This window comes from Coregonus clupeaformis, unplaced genomic scaffold, assembly GCF_020615455.1.
Source record: "Coregonus clupeaformis isolate EN_2021a unplaced genomic scaffold, ASM2061545v1 scaf2188, whole genome shotgun sequence".
Taxonomy (NCBI): domain Eukaryota; kingdom Metazoa; phylum Chordata; class Actinopteri; order Salmoniformes; family Salmonidae; genus Coregonus; species Coregonus clupeaformis.
Window position 1 is genome coordinate 13,870 of NW_025535642.1, and position 16,575 is coordinate 30,444.

At 47.3% G+C, this 16,575-nt stretch overlaps 1 protein-coding gene and 1 long non-coding RNA gene across 3 annotated transcripts; one reads left to right on the top strand and one right to left on the bottom strand.

The window, feature by feature from the left end:
• Positions 1 to 2,151: 2,151 nt before the first annotated feature.
• LOC121559059 (5,6-dihydroxyindole-2-carboxylic acid oxidase) lies at positions 2,152 to 14,405 on the bottom strand. Of its 2 annotated transcripts, none has more exons than XM_041872336.1 (9): positions 14,322 to 14,405; positions 12,650 to 13,011; positions 12,325 to 12,433; positions 10,598 to 10,811; positions 9,772 to 9,976; positions 4,594 to 4,761; positions 3,864 to 4,043; positions 3,594 to 3,740; positions 2,152 to 2,603 (listed from the first exon to the last, which is right to left on the bottom strand). In XM_041872336.1, the coding sequence occupies exons 1-9, from the start codon at positions 14,333 to 14,335 to the stop codon at positions 2,404 to 2,406; spliced, it is 1,599 nt and encodes a 532-aa protein (XP_041728270.1). In that variant the 5' UTR covers positions 14,336 to 14,405; the 3' UTR covers positions 2,152 to 2,403. The 2 variants fall into 2 exon arrangements, with proteins under 2 accessions (XP_041728270.1, XP_041728271.1); XM_041872337.1 differs by lacking the exon at positions 14,322 to 14,405 and adding an exon at positions 14,186 to 14,276.
• A 668-nt stretch (positions 14,406 to 15,073) lies between these two features.
• On the top strand, positions 15,074 to 15,760 carry LOC123488332. Its single transcript, XR_006660026.1, has 2 exons — positions 15,074 to 15,398; positions 15,657 to 15,760. It is a non-coding gene; the product is annotated as an uncharacterized LOC123488332 (long non-coding RNA).
• Positions 15,761 to 16,575: the final 815 nt, after the last annotated feature.

The following is a 16,575-nucleotide window of genomic DNA, read 5'->3' on the forward strand; positions in this document are numbered from 1 at the left end:
CTACAGGACTTGGATAGACACTCTACAGGACTTGGATAAACACTCTACAGGACTTGGATAAACACTCTACAGGACTTGGATAAACACTCTACAGGACTTGGATAGACACTCTACAGGACTTGGATAAATACTCTACAGGACTTGGATAGACTATACAGGACTTGGATAGACACTTAGACACAATAAAGGTTAAATAAAATACGAACCATTTCTTGTCTTAGGACTTGCATCTTGCTCTGCAGACTCATCTTGTAGGACATGTCTTTCACATGGCCAGGCGAGTCCCACTTGTCTCCACCATCTGTATTCTCTTTCATGATCCGTCCATCCCATGGCAAAAGGAATCTTCCGACCCATCTTTCTCTCCATCTCTCTCAGATCCGTTCCGATGTTAATATCCATTACATAGGAAATACACACTCTTCACCTAATAATAGTAAATGGTAACATTATTTAATGTCATAGTCTACAGTAGGCTATTACGCAAATGTGTGCTTCTTCTGCGAGCCGTGCTTAATAACCCGCCAGAGACCTGTCTGCAACAACAGACAAGAGCCATAACCTTACCATTCGATTCCCTCTCGACGTCATCTGGCGTTAACATACTTTTGAAAGTTTATCATCGAACATAAAGATAATGCATACACACATTAAATGCGGAAGAGGAGGTGATACGTTTCTATATTAGAAATTCCAGACTGCCAGTGCCAACCATAGGAATTCAAGTTACGTCATTCCGCCAGCCAGCCCTCTAACCGTGGGAACGAAGCACAAAGCTGGAGGGGTGAGTGTTCAGCTGGGGGTGAACACGTGACTGACTTGCCTTTAGAGGCGAGTTACCCCGCCTGACACCATTGCGCTTAAACAAGGTGTCATGTTACTCCATATTACACAATCTGCATACATTCTAGTACGTTTGTATACCTTTCATATCAAATCAATATACACAATAATAATCATATTAATAATAAACATAATTGAATATTAGGCAAAACTCGACTTCCCCAATGACATCGCGCCAATCAATAACAGTGCGCACCTGTGGCGGTGGACGCTCTTTGGCCGAACCATAGAGATAGATAGAGGACTCATCTTTGTATCTGTGCCTCTATAGCCTCTGCGACAGCATGGGCAACGCCATTGAGGCTATCTCTATTTCAAAGTAGTCAATTTCCTTATTCATGATTGGCTGATCCCTCCTTATGACCCGGTTAGACATGACTCCAACAGGGTCACCAGGAGGGATCAGCCAATGACGTTGGAAGTCCCACCCAGTTGATTACGTTAAAATTGTGGAAGCCCTCAATGGCGCTGCCTATGCTATAATGGCCTTTTGGCCACTAGAGGCCTCTATTACTCTCTATGGGCCAAGCATGGCCAAGCAAACGGCTGATCAGAACCAGGAAATAACCATGAGTTTGAAATGTTTGTTAGACCGAGCTAAACAACGACAAAACACGAGTAACTTGCGAACACATGTTAGTAACAAGGATGCGTTTTTTTTTTGGTTTTCTACTGAGTTGTAGAATGTGTAAACTGTAACAATGCAGAATAACACTAAAAACATAAACGCAGCTTGTGCTGTCACAGTAGATCCATTGTTGCCTAGATGTAGGTCTAAATAGCGATGTTACATAGTAGCCTATCAAGAACACAAACAGATACATCGGAAAAGACGGGTTATATTAAGACGGGAATGTTTTTAGTCCATGAATGGGGTTGTTAAAGGAGGAGAATTGGCGTTTTTCTAAACTAAATGCGCAAGTGATTTTAGGCCTACTCGCTGCGGTCTACATCGGCACTGGCAATTGGAATGTATTCGTTTTTTTTATTAGTAGGCGGCCTATTTTCATTTGAAAAACATTTTCCATAGCCCCCATGCGTTACCGTCACACAAAGCATGTTAACGGAGTGCCTTGGATGTAGACGAGTGGCGCCGCGAAGCGCAGTACAGTATATTCTCCACATGAGGGCGCCCCGGACACTGTTATGAAGGAACCACTAACTACAGTATGGGGATAAAAGGTGCCTGATCAGGTTACTAATCCAGGGCCCGTATCCACAAAACTCTCCGAGTCTTATACTCTGGTGAGACGCTTTGTGGATACGGGCCAAAGGCTATTGAATATTATGAAAACACTCAGCCACAGGTTTTCAAAATCAGTACAACTTTATTAGAAGAAGGAATAAAAACTATAGATAGGGTTATGGTTTAGGCACTGGTAGGGCTTGGTCTAGGCTGCATCTCAAATAGCACCCTATCCTCAATATAGTGCACTACTTTTGACCAGGGACCGTAGGGTAAAGTAGTGCACTATATAGGGAATGGCACCAATAGGGTTCTGGTCAAAAGTAGTGCACTGTAAAGGGGACAGGGTGCCGTTTGAGACGTACCCTTGGTATCTACACTACAGACTGGCTCTTCTTGTCCTTCCGTCTGTCATCCTCAGAGTAGCGACGGAAGGTCTCCCCTAGCAACGGCTCTAGTCCCTCAGCCGAGCGGGCACGCATGGCACACGCGATGACGCCGGACACCACCGCCGCCACCAGCACCACGGCGACGATCGCTATGGTGATGATCTCGGACAGGGTGTAGGGGCGAGCTGCGGGGTAAGAGAGCAAAGCACCAGTTTGATAAATAAAATAAAATAAAAACATATATATATATATATATATATATATATAGGGGATTGGAAATGATGCATACAATTATATTGATGGAACCCACAATCTATCTGCAATATTAAAGCTGATCTACCCCCATAAATAATAACACAATTAACAGTTATCTACATTATGTAGACCCACACAGGGTGGATAGCCTGACCCTCCTCTCAGCTGGGAGTGTAGGCTTTTGCTCTAGCCCTGCACTAGAGTTATCAGTATTACAGTTAACTGTCAGACTACAGTTACGTCCCAAAAGGCCACTATTCCCTGGACTCTGGTTAAAAGTAGTGCACTATGTAGGGAATAGGGTGCTATTTGGAAGATAACCGTAGAGTTCAAAGGTCATACAGTATCTGTGGATGACTCACTGGGCCGTGTGACCTCGTAGGTGTATCCCAGGTTCTCTGTGTGTGTGTGTGACTCACTGGGCCATGTGACCTCGTAGGTGTATCCCAGGTTCTGTGTGTGTGTGTGACTCACTGGGCCATGTGACCTCGTAGGTGTATCCCAGGTTCTGTGTGTGTGTGTGACTCACTGGGCCATGTGACCTCGTAGGTGTATCCCAGGTTCTCTGTGTGTGTGTGACTCACTGGGCCGTGTGACCTCGTAGGTGTATCCCAGGTTCTCTGTGTGTGTGTGTGACTCACTGGGCCATGTGACCTCGTAGGTGTATCCCAGGTTCTCTGTGTGTGTGTGTGACTCACTGGGCCATGTGACCTCGTAGGTGTATCCCAGGTTCTGTGTGTGTGTGTGACTCACTGGGCCATGTGACCTCGTAGGTGTATCCCAGGTTCTGTGTGTGTGTGTGACTCACTGGGCCATGTGACCTCGTAGGTGTATCCCAGGTTCTCTGTGTGTGTGTGTGACTCACTGGGCCGTGTGACCTCGTAGGTGTATCCCAGGTTCTCTGTGTGTGTGTGACTCACTGGGCCATGTGACCTCGTAGGTGTATCCCAGGTTCTCGGGGGCTGTGAGGAACATCTCAGCGTTGGTGACGGGTGGCCAGAAGGGAACCATGTTGAACTGTCTGTTGTGACCTATAGGAGCGTTCTCCTCCGGGTACACTGCCTCACCTGGGGGACCACATGAACGTTAGGTTAGAGCTGACAGCTGTGTGTCTGCAGATGCTTTCCCATTGGTCTGTTTGAATTAATTGTTTGTGTTCTGTGATTGGTTGCAGGTGTGACATATTGTACCTGGGGCGTGTCGGCTCAGCCACTCATCAAAGATGGCATCAGTGAAGGTGTGGAGCAGGACAAAGATAGGGTCGTTGGGGGACAGGTGTGTCTGCCCTCCTGTCCCGTTGAGGAACAGGTGAGCCAAGTTATGGAGGCTGCGTACCACCGGGTCATAGCCACCCTGAGGGGCACTGTAGCCTGGAGGGAGGAGAGGAGAGGAGAGGAGAGAGAGGGGGAGGAGCGGAGAGAGAGGGGGAGGAGCGGAGGAGATAGGAGAGGAGAGAGAGGGGGAGAGAGAGGGGGAGAGGGAGGGAGAGGGGAGGAGCGGAGAGAGAGCGGGGGGAGGAGAGGAGGAGGAGAGAGATGGGGAGGAGAAGGGGAGGAGGGAGGAGGAGAGAGAGGGGGAGGTGAAGGGGAGGAGAGAGAGGCAGGAGAGGAGGAGGAAAGAGAGGGAGGAGAGGAGAGGAGGAGAGAGAGGGGGAGGAGAGAGAGGGAGGGAGGAGAAGGGGAGGAGAGGAGAGGAGAAGGGGAGGAAAGAGAGGGAGGAGAGGAGGAGGAGAGAGAGGGGGAGGAGAGAGGGAGGAGAGGAGAGGAGGAGGAGAGAGAGGGGGAGGAGAGAGGGAGGGAGGAGAAGGGGAGGAGAGAGAGGGAGGAGAGGAGAGGAGGAGGAGAGAAAAATGTATGCACGCATAACTGTAAGTCGCTTTGGATAAAAGTGTCTGCTAAATGGGATCTATTATATCCTCACCCTCTACGGTGTTCCTGAAGCTCTCTGAAGAGGTGGAATAGTAAGGGGGGGTATCGAAGGTTTTGAGGTCCAGACAGTCCACTACATCCTGGGGTTCAGGCAGCCTCTGTACCATGGGACGTGCCACGTTACCTGCTGGGTTCCTCCTGATGGGACTGGTCTCTGAATCTATAGGGTCATAGGTTAGGGGTTAGGGGTCACAGGTCTCTGAATCTATAGGGTCATAGGTTAGGGGTTAGGGGTCACAGGTCTCTGAATCTATAGGGTCATAGGTTAGGGGTCACAGGTCTCTGAATCTATAGGGTCATAGGTTAGGGGTTAGGGGTCAGAGGTATCTGAATCTATAGGGTCATAGGTTAGGGTTTAGGGGTCACAGGTATCTGAATCTATAGGGTCATAGGTTAGGGGTTAGGGGTCAGAGGTATCTGAATCTATAGGGGTCATAGGTTAGGGTTTAGGGGTCAGAGGTCTCTGAATCTATAGGGGTCATAGGTTAGGGTTTAGGGGTCACACGTCTCTGAATCTATAGGGGTCATAGGTTAGGGTTTAGGGGTCACACGTCTCTGAATCTATAGGGGTCATAGGTTAGGGTTTAGGGGTCACAGGTATCTGAATCTATAGGGGTCATAGATTAGGGTTTAGGGGTCACACGTCTCTGAATCTATAGGGGTAATAGGTTAGGGTTTAGGGGTCACAGGTATCTGAATCTATAGGGGTCATAGGTTAGGGTTTAGGGGTCACAGGTATCTGAATCTATAGGCTCATAGGTTAGGGTTTAGGGGTCACAGGTATCTGAATCTATAGGGGTCATAGGTTAGGGTTTAGGGGTCACAGGTATCTGAATCTATAGGGGTCATAGGTTAGGGTTTAGGGGTCACAGGTATCTGAATCTATAGGGGTCATAGGTTAGGGTTTAGGGGTCACAGGTATCTGAATCTATAGGGGTCATAGGTTAGGGTTTAGGGGTCACACGTCTCTGAATCTATAGGGCACAGAGGGTTCACATGTCAAAAAGTATTGGTCTCTAAACTTAGGGATCACAGATCAACTGGTCAACGTCCACATTTACTATGGATGCATCTCAAATGGCACCCTATTCCCTACATAGTGTTGACAAAAGTAGTGCACTATAAAGGGGCTCTGGTCTAAAGTAGTGCACTATAAAGGGGCTCTGGTCTAAAGTAGTGCACTATAAAGGGGCTCTGGTCTAAAGTAGTGCACTATAAAGGGGCTCTGGTCTAAAGTAGTGCACTATAAAGGGGCTCTGGTCTAAAGTAGTGCACTATAAAGGGGCTCTGGTCTAAAGTAGTGCACTATAAAGGGGCTCTGGTCTAAAGTAGTGCACTATAAAGGGGCTCTGGTCTAAAGTAGTGCACTATAAAGGGGCTCTGGTCTAAAGTAGTGCACTATAAAGGGGTTCTGGTCAAAAGTAGTGCACTATAAAGGGGCTCTGGTCTAAAGTAGTGCACTATAAAGGGGTTCTGGTCTAAAGTAGTGCACTATAAAGGGGTTCTGGTCAAAAGTAGTGCACTATAAAGGGGCTCTGGTCTAAAGTAGTGCACTATAAAGGGGCTCTGGTCTAAAGTAGTGCACTATAAAGGGGTTCTGGTCAAAAGTAGTGCACTATAAAGGGGCTCTGGTCTAAAGTAGTGCACTATAAAGGGGCTCTGGTCTAAAGTAGTGCACTATAAAGGGGTTCTGGTCTAAAGTAGTGCACTATAAATGGAATAGGGTGTTTTTCCTTGGGCAAAGCCAAACTCCTTGGCTCTGTCTGAAAACGTAGCTTTAGCTAGCTGTTAAACCCTCTCCTTCATCAGTCCTCACCTCCCTCTCAAAGCTCACTGGAGGACGGGCTCGAAGGGGAAGGACCTTGATTGGATCCTTTCCTCCAATGAGCTTTGAGAGGGAGGCAAGGAATGGAGGAATCGTTTCAGAGTTTTCCCCCTGGTTAGGTCATGTGGTCACAGGTCAGGAAAATCTCTCTGTCTCTCTCTCTCTCTCTCTCTCTCTCTCTCTCTCTCTCTCTCTCTCAAACACACACACACACACACGAGGAGCTACTGCATAGCTGTGTTCTGTCTATTTGAGTGTAATTCCTCTTGATCAAAGAGAACCAATAGACTGGCAGACTTCTTCCTCCTAAGCCTAATAATGCCCATATTAGGAAATCACACCATAATAAGTAAACCATGTTCTGTCAGGTCACACACCCTCACTCCTCTCATGTTCTGTCAGGTCACACACCCTCACTCCTCTCATATGTTCTGTCAGGTCACACACCCTCACTCCTCTCATGTTCTGTCAGGTCACACACCCTCACTCCTCTCATATGTTCTGTCAGGTCACACACCCTCACTCCTCTCATGTTCTGTCAGGTCACACACCCTCACTCCTCTCATGTTCTGTCAGGTCACACACCCTCACTCCTCTCATGTTCTGTCAGGTCACAATTCTGACTCAATTCTCCCAATTGATGCAATTTTGAATCCCTAGGAAATTGTAGGACATTTACTGAGACAAAAGTAGGAGGAAGTGAGTGTTGTAATCTGGCCCAGATTATGCATACCAACCAGACTAATCTCCTAATCTGGAGTCATGTGAAAGCATATTATAATACTGATTCCTTACTTCAGACCTTCAGGACCCTTTTGTTCATTGTGTGTTAGTTATAATTCCTTCCAAAGCCCAGAGAAATCACTAGCCAGTACTAATTCTCAGGTCCAACCAAAATCACTGTTACAGATGGTTCCCACTATCCAGAGTGGCACAGTCTTGGGTTAGTTACTGTCACTTTCCCTGCCCCAGATCAGTCTTGGGTTAGTGTTACTGTCACTTTCCCTGCCCCAGATCAGTCTTGGGTTAGTTACTGTCACTTTCCCTGCCCCAGATCAGTCTTGGGTTAGTTACTGTCACTTTCCCTGCCCCAGATCAGTCTTGGGTTAGTTACTGTCACTTTCCCTGCCCCAGATCAGTCTTGGGTTAGTTACTGTCACTTTCCCTGCCCCAGATCAGTCTTGGGTTAGTTACTGTCACTTTCCCTGCCCCAGATCAGTCTTGGGTTAGTTACTGTCACTTTCCCTGCCCCAGATCAGTCTTGGGTTAGTTACTGTCACTTTCCCTGCCCCAGATCAGTCTTGGGTTAGTAACTGTCAGTTTCTCTGCCCCAGATCAGTCTTGGGTTAGTTACTGTCACTTTCCCTGCGCCAGATCAGTCTTGGGTTAGTTAATGTCACTTTCCCTGCCCCAGATCAGTCTTGGGTTAGTTACTGTCACTTTCCCTGCCCCAGATCAGTCTTGGGTTAGTTACTGTCACTTTCCCTGCCCCAGATCAGTCTTGGGTTAGTTACTGTCACTTTCCCTGCCCCAGATCAGTCTTGGGTTAGTAACTGTCAGTTTCTCTGCCCCACATCAGTCTTGGGTTAGTTACTGTCACTTTCCCTGCCCCAGATCAGTCTTGGGTTAGTTAATGTCACTTTCCCTGCCCCAGATCAGTCTTGGGTTAGTTACTGTCAGTTTCTCTGCCCCAGATCAGTCTTGGGTTAGTTACTGTCACTTCCCCTGCACCAGATCAGTCTTGGGTTAGTTACTGTCACTTTCCCTGCCCCAGATCAGTCTTGGGTTAGTTACTGTCACTTTCCCTGCCCCAGATCAGTCTTGGGTTAGTTACTGTCACTTTCCCTGCCCCAGATCAGTCTTGGGTTAGTTACTGTCACTTTCCCTGCCCCAGATCAGTCTTGGGTTAGTTACTGTCACTTTCCCTGCCCCAGATCAGTCTTGGGTTAGTAACTGTCAGTTTCTCTGCCCCACATCAGTCTTGGGTTAGTTACTGTCACTTTCCCTGCGCCAGATCAGTCTTGGGTTAGTTACTGTCACTTTCCCTGCCCCAGATCAGTCTTGGGTTAGTTAATGTCACTTTCCCTGCCCCAGATCAGTCTTGGGTTAGTTACTGTCAGTTTCTCTGCCCCAGATCAGTCTTGGGTTAGTAACTGTCAGTTTCTCTGACCCCACATCAGTCTTGGGTTAGTTACTGTCACTTTCCCTGCCCCAGATCAGTCTTGGGTTAGTTACTGTCACTTTCCCTGCCCCAGATCAGTCTTGGGTTAGTTACTGTCACTTTCCCTGCCCCAGATCAGTCTTGGGTTAGTAACTGTCAGTTTCTCTGCCCCAGATCAACCCTAGTACTGGACTAAAAAAGCATGCTCGGTCTCCATAGCACAGGGTTAGTAATAATACTCTGGTTGTCATCACTGTTACAGATGGTTCCCAGAGTGTTGTAGTGTTTACAAGGTGTTAGGACATATCATGCTCACTGTTACAGATGGTTCCCAGAGTGTCGTAGTGTTTACAAGGTGTTAGGACATATCATGCTCACTGTTACAGATGGTTCCCAGAGTGTCGTAGTGTCTACAAGGTGTTAGGACATATCATGCTCACTGTTACAGATGGTTCCCAGAGTGTTGTAGTGTTTACAAGGTGTTAGGACATATCATGCTCACTGTTACAGATGGTTCCCAGAGTGTTGTAGTGTCTACAAGGTGTTAGGACATATCATGCTCACTGTTACAGATGGTTCCCAGAGTGTTGTAGTGTCTACAAGGTGTTAGGACATATCATGCTCACTGTTACAGATGGTTCCCAGAGTGTTGTAGTGTTTACAAGGTGTTAGGACATATCATGCTCACTGTTACAGATGGTTCCCAGAGTGTCGTAGTGTCTACAAGGTGTTAGGACATATCATGCTCACTGTTACAGATGGTTCCCAGAGTGTTGTAGTGTCTACAAGGTGTTAGGACATATCATGCTCACTGTTACAGATGGTTCCCAGAGTGTTGTAGTGTTTACAAGGTGTTAGGACATATCATGCTCACTGTTACAGATGGTTCCCAGAGTGTTGTAGTGTCTACAAGGTGTTAGGACATATCATGCTCACTGTTACAGATGGTTCCCAGAGTGTCGTAGTGTCTACAAGGTGTTAGGACATATCATGCTCACTGTTACAGATGGTTCCCAGAGTGTCGTAGTGTCTACAAGGTGTTAGGACATATCATGCTCACTGTTACAGATGGTTCCCAGAGTGTCGTAGTGTCTACAAGGTGTTAGGACATATCATGCTCACTGTTACAGATGGTTCCCAGAGTGTCGTAGTGTTTACAAGGTGTTAGGACATATCATGCTCACTGTTACAGATGGTTCCCAGAGTGTCGTAGTCCTCTACACTCTCACAGATCACCCTCCACTGGGAGAAGACAGAGTTGGGGCTGAGGCTGTTCATATCGAAGGCAGACCTGGCTCCCAGGAGGTCGTCAGTACACACGTCACACTCACTGCCGCCAATGGCAAAGTTCCAGTAGGGGAGGGCAAAGGTGGCGTCACCTAACATGTCCTGGAGAGGATGGAGAGATGGAGAGGATGGAGAGATGGAGAGATGGAGAGGATGGAGAGATGGAGAGATGGAGAGGATGGAGAGATGGAGAGGGATGGAGAGGATGGAGAGGATGGAGAGGATGGAGAGGATGGAGAGGATGGAGAGATGGAGAGATGGAGAGGATGGAGAGATGGAGAGATGGAGAGGATGGAGAGGATGGAGAGATGGAGAGGGATGGAGAGGATGGAGAGGATGGAGAGGATGGAGAGATGGAGGGATGGAGAGATGGAGAGGGATGGAGAGGATGGAGAGATGGAGAGGGATGGAGAGATGGAGAGATGGATAGAGAAGACATCTATGGTAAGGATCAATTTTACAGTTTATAACCCCTGCTTGGCTGGATACTTGAATACACACACAAACACACACATACACACTTTCTCTCTCCTCTCTCTCTCTCTCTCTCTCTCTCTCTCTCTCTCTCTCTCTCTCTCTCTCTCTCTCTCTCTCTCTCTCTCTCTCTCTCTCTCTCTCTCTCTCTTCACACACACACACACACACACACACACACACACACACACATGCACTCCATACCCCCTCTCTCACACACATGCCCTCCATACCTCCTTTCTCACTCACCTGCATATCTCTCTCCAGCTGCAGCAGGTGGAACCTGTGCCAGGTGACAAATCCCGGTCCCTCATGAGAAAAGTCCACACCCCCAAAGCCAGCCTGCCCCGCCCCCATGTAGGTTTTGCTGACAGAGTAGTAGTGTGTCCACACAAAGTAGTTATAGATGGTGATGTTCTCAAACTGAGGGGTGTTACCATCCGGACCATACACCTCCTGGTAACTGGAGAGAGATGAGGTTTTCTCAATGATAATGTGGCACAGCGGAGTTTAATGCACAACCAAGCTCCAATCCAATTCTCTGAACTCTAGCCTCCAATTCTCTAACCTCTAGCCTCCAAATCTCTAATCTCTAGCCTCCAATCCTCCAATCCTCCAAACTCCAAATCTCTAATCTCTAGCCTCAATCCTCCAATCCTCCAAACTCCAATTCTCTAAACTCTAGCCTCCAATCCTCCAATCCTCCAAACTCCAATTCTCTAAACTCTAGCCTCCAATCCTCCAATCCTCCAAACTCCAATTCTCTAACCTCTAGCCTCCAATCCTCCAATCCTCCAAACTCCAATTCTCTAAACTCTAGCCTCCAATCCTCCAATCCTCCAAACTCCAATTCTCTAAACTCTAGCCTCCAATCCTCCAATCCTCCAAACTCCAATTCTCTAACCTCTAGTCTCCAATTCTCTAAACTCTAGCCTCCAATCCTCCAATCCTCCAAACTCCAATTCTCTAACCTCTAGTCTCCAATTCTCTAAACTCTAGCCTCCAATCCTCCAATCCTCCAAACTCCAATTCTCTAACCTCTAGTCTCCAATTCTCTAAACTCTAGCCTCCAATCCTCCAATCCTCCAAACTCCAATTCTCTAACCTCTAGTCTCCAATTCTCTAAACTCTAGCCTCCAATCCTCCAATCCTCCAAACTCCAATTCTCTAACCTCTAGCCTCCAATCCTCCAATCCTCCAAACTCCAATTCTCTAAACTCTAGCCTCCAATCCTCCAATCCTCCAAACTCCAATTCTCTAACCTCTAGCCTCCAATCCTCCAATCCTCCAAACTCCAATTCTCTAAACTCTAGCCTCCAATCCTCCAAACTCCAATTCTCTAAACTCTAGCCTCCAATCCTCCAATCCTCCAAACTCCAATTCTCTAACCTCTAGTCTCCAATTCTCTAAACTCTAGCCTCCAATCCTCCAATCCTCCAAACTCCAATTCTCTAACCTCTAGTCTCCAATTCTCTAAACTCTAGCCTCCAATCCTCCAATCCTCCAAACTCCAATTCTCTAACCTCTAGTCTCCAATTCTCTAAACTCTAGCCTCCAATCCTCCAATCCTCCAAACTCCAATTCTCTAACCTCTAGTCTCCAATTCTCTAAACTCTAGCCTCCAATCCTCCAATCCTCCAAACTCCAATTCTCTAACCTCTAGGCTCCAAATCTCTAATCTCTAAACTCCAAATTCTCTAACCTCTAGCCTCCAGACAATTGTGTAGATTTGTTTTATTACTTATTCTATTATTTCTCGATCTTCTTTCTCTCTGAATTGTTGGGAAGGGCCCGTAAGGAAGCACTTCAACTACAACTGATGTTTTACGAAGCATGTGACGAATAAGATTAGATTTAAATAGATGAGTGGTAATGAAGTATCAGTTATTTGGTTCCAACCCAAGCAGACTAACTCGGGCCGAAGCAATCAATCTCCGATCATTGAGACAGGATCACAGCACCGTCAGACTGGTTACCGTCGTGTGCAGATGACCAGGTCAGGGTGGACGGTCCTCTTGGCCTGGTCCAGAGAGTTCACAAACGCCTGCTTCTCTGCTGAACTCATCTGCATCACATTCCTCCTGACTGGGAGGGAGGGAGGGAGGGAGGGAGGGAGGGAGGGAGGGAGAAGAGAGGGAGAAGGGAGAAAAGGAGGGAAAGAGAGGGATGCATCAAATACTGTATGTTAGAAACTGTAGATGGTCCCTGATAAAGAAATACATGGATGCATATATTTGAAAAGAAGCAGGAAAGAGAGTAAATCCAATAGGTGCAGGATAAATAAAGCTGCCTTTCTCTTACCTACGGATATCCTCTGATCACAGTTAGGTCCGGTGAGTCCGTGTCGGCACCGGCCACAGTTATACCCCGCGAAGTTCCCGTTACACCGGCACGTCCGGTTAAAGAACCTTAACGGCCAGCGCTCCCGGTCGTCCCGGCCATCATGTGGGTACTGGGGGCCGTGGCGATGGCTGTCGGCAGCTATAGACACACACTGACCCCTCCCTGTGGCAGAACCACACTGGTCATCCAGGGCTCCAGTGGGAGAGGGGCAGCACTGGCCACTCCGTAGCCCCTCTGGGGTGACACATTCTCTGGGAAACTGTGCCAGGGTCCGGGGGGTCAAGGTCACCACCACCACCAGGAGACCCAGCCAACACATACTGGAGATGGAGTGGAGAGAAAGTAGAGAGTCTTTATTCATTTTGAGAAGGAAAAAAAAAGGTAGTCTTTATTCATTTGTGTGTGTAATGTTAACTGTTAATTTGTGACTGTATATTTGACTTGTTTTGGCAATGTAAACATATGTTTTCAATTCCAATAAAGCCCCTTAGAGAGAGAAGAGCAGAGAGAGAGAGAGAAAGTGAGAGAGACAGAGAAGAGCGCAGAGGGATACAGACAGTTAGAGAGTTGAAACAAAGGCTGGTCCATTTTTGAGTGCCAAGCCCAACCCAGCTCAGCCTAGACTCCACACTCAACAAAGAGAATGGTTAATTTCAGAGACACAAGCCCAGCTCAGCCTAGACTCCACACTCATCAGATCACACAAAGGATTGGAGATGTTTTCTAATGTTGCTGCCAGCTGCAGCAAAATCTCTGTTATCTCTGAAATTAACTATTCTCTTTGTTATAATTCCCTTCATGATTCCCAATAATTCCCTTTCCCTCCGAATAACTTATCAAGCCAAAGAAAACAAACAAGTTCTACTTTCTAAAACAAATATCAAAAGTGTTCTAGGATTTGCAAGGACCCTGTTTGCACAGGCACCGAAAACCCAATCGCATAAAATCTCTCCTTGATCACGTAAAAAAAGCAACAAGATAACAGAAAGGACTGACAGAGTGATAGCTCTTTCTTGATTCTGTGGGTGGTGGTGCGACAGACACATCTCTCCCCACCGACTAAGAACGGCAAGTCGGATGTGAGCTTTTGTTGTGCAACTGTTTATCCCACCGCTTATAAGATTCCCAGTTAACGTTCTCTCAATAATGTTTCACAGAATGAAGATAAGGTCCAGTGCTCTGACAAAGGAGCATCTCCAAAGCACTTCACCCATAAACTCAATCCACTCAATCCACAATATTTGTAGCCTGCTATAAATAAAACCAGTGACTTGTTGTTCTCCCATGTAATACCAGATAATGAAGCAATAAATAACCAATATATATAGACCAATAAATAAATATGAATATATAATAGTAATTAAATGATAATTCCTTATTAAACCTGTTGCTGTATTCTACCTGTGATTAAATATAAATTAGAAACAAATATACAAACAAATATATAAATAATACTAAATCAATGATAATAAATCAATAAATTAATGAAGTAACCTGTTGCTGTCTCCTTCCTGTTGCTGTCTCCTTCCTGTTGCTGTTTCCTACCTGTTGCTGTCTCCTTCCTGTTGCTGTTTCCTACCTGTTGCTGTTTCCTACCTGTTGCTGTTTCCTACCTGTTGCTGTCTCCTACCTGTTATAGTGCATGCTGTTCCTCTGTCTCAGTCCAACTGATCACCCCCTAGGGGCGGCCCATTGGCCTCTTCTCTCTCATATAGTCTACTGCACTCACACACACACACACACACACACACACACACACACACACACACACACACACACACACACACACACACACACACACATACACACATACACACACAGACACACACACACACACACACACACACACTGCCCCATGACTAGGCCTTTCCTCCCTGAGCCCCAAACACACACACACACACACACACACACACACACACTCGCCTCGTGATTCAACCCAACCCAGCGGAGGCAAATCTGGGAGCTCACTCACACACAAAACGAGATCCTACTACCATGGAACACACACACACACACACAGACACACACACAGACACAGACACACACACACACACACACACACACACACACACACACCCTGTAGAAATAGGACAGGACAGCCGTGCCTTAAGATGATTTTATTGTGTACACGTCAAACAACATGATAACCAGAAGGCCAGGTGGTAGTTCATCATCAGAACATCACATGTCAATGGTTTTATTGCAGAGTTTCAAAACAATGTATTTATCTATTCTGTTATAGAATTATCAAGTTAGCCAGGTTAAACTTGTATTAATCATATGCACACTGTCTCCCTCACTCCTCTCAAATACATATATACACACTCTCTCTCTCTAACACACACACACACACACACACACATGCACACACACACACACACACACACAAACACACAGACTGTCTCACACACTCTCTCGCTTATACACACTCACACACACACACACTCACACTCACACTATAGCACTCTCTTGCCCAATACAAAGGGGGTCACCCATACATTTGGGCTGATGGTATGTAGGACAGGGCTGATTACAGTAGTAACAGTAGAGGGCTGATGGTATGTAGGACAGGGCTGATTACAGTAGTAACAGTAGAGGGCTGATGGTATGTAGGTCAGGGCTGATTACAGTAGTAACAGTAGAGGGCTGATGGTATGTAGGACAGGGCTGATTACAGTAGTAACAGTAGAGGGCTGATGGTATGTAGGTCAGGGCTGATTACAGTAGTAACAGTAGAGGGCTGATGGTATGTAGGTCAGGGCTGATTACAGTAGTAACAGTAGAGGGCTGATGGTATGTAGGACAGGGCTGAAGACAGAGGGCTGATGGTAGTAGGTCAGGGCGTACAGTAGTAACAGTAGAGGGCTGATGGTATGTAGGACAGGGCTGATTACAGTAGTAACAGTAGAGGGCTGATGGTATACGGGCTGAATAGTAGTAACAGTAGAGGGCTGATGGTATGTAGGACAGGGCTGATTACAGTAGTAACAGTAGAGGGCTGATGGTATGTAGGACAGGGGTCATCAATCATTTCGGCTCGAGGGCCACATCAGGATACAATGCCGTGCCGAACAGATTTATTGTAATTTCTACGTACATTCTATCTGGTTGTAGACGTTCAAGTGTAGCCTGAAGTCTTTTATTTATTTTTTTCACAGTGAGCTGCATTTACTCAGCCGTATATCGCCCACCTGTAGGCTGGGATGGTGGGTGGCTGTTACAGTAACGCTATGTTCCAAAGGGAACCCTATTCCCTATATAGTGCACTAATTTTGACCATAACCGTATTGGCCTATGTAGGGAATAGGGTTCCATTTGAGACATATCTAAAGACAGACACAGGAACAGGGGGAGGGGGAGAGGTGGAGAGGGACTCAGGAACAGGGGGGAGGGAGAGAGGGAGAGAGGGACACAGGAACAGGGGGAGGGAGAGAGGGACACAGGAACAGGGGGGAGGGAGAGAGGGACACAGGAACAGGGGGGAGGGAGAGGGACTCAGGAACAGGGGGAGGGAGAGAGGGACTCAGGAACAGGGGGAGGGAGAGAGGGACTCAGGAACAGGGGGAGGGAGAGAGGGACACAGGAACAGGGGGAGGGAGAGAGGGAGAGAGGGACATAGGAACAGGGGGAGGAAGAGAGGGACACAGGAACAGGGGGAGGAAGAGAGGGACACAGGAACAGGGGGAGGGAGAGGGAGAGAGGGACTCAGGAACAGGGGGAGGGAGAGGGAGAGAGGGACTCAGGAACAGGGGGAGGGAGAGAGGGACTCAGGAACAGGGGGAGGGAGAGGGAGAGAGGGACTCAGGAACAGGGGGAGGGAGAGAGGGACTCAGGAACAGGGGGAGGGAGAGAGGGACTCAGGAACAGGGGGAGGGAGAGGGAGA

Excerpts from the sequence above, each read along its gene's own strand:
- LOC121559059 (XM_041872336.1), bottom strand. Across the intron at positions 12,434-12,649 it reads TGATCAGAGGATATCCGTAG|TCAGGAGGAATGTGATGCAG; the intron begins GTAAGAGAAAGG and ends CCTCCCTCCCAG. Across the intron at positions 10,812-12,324 it reads CTGGTCATCTGCACACGACG|TTACCAGGAGGTGTATGGTC; the intron begins GTAACCAGTCTG and ends ATCTCTCTCCAG.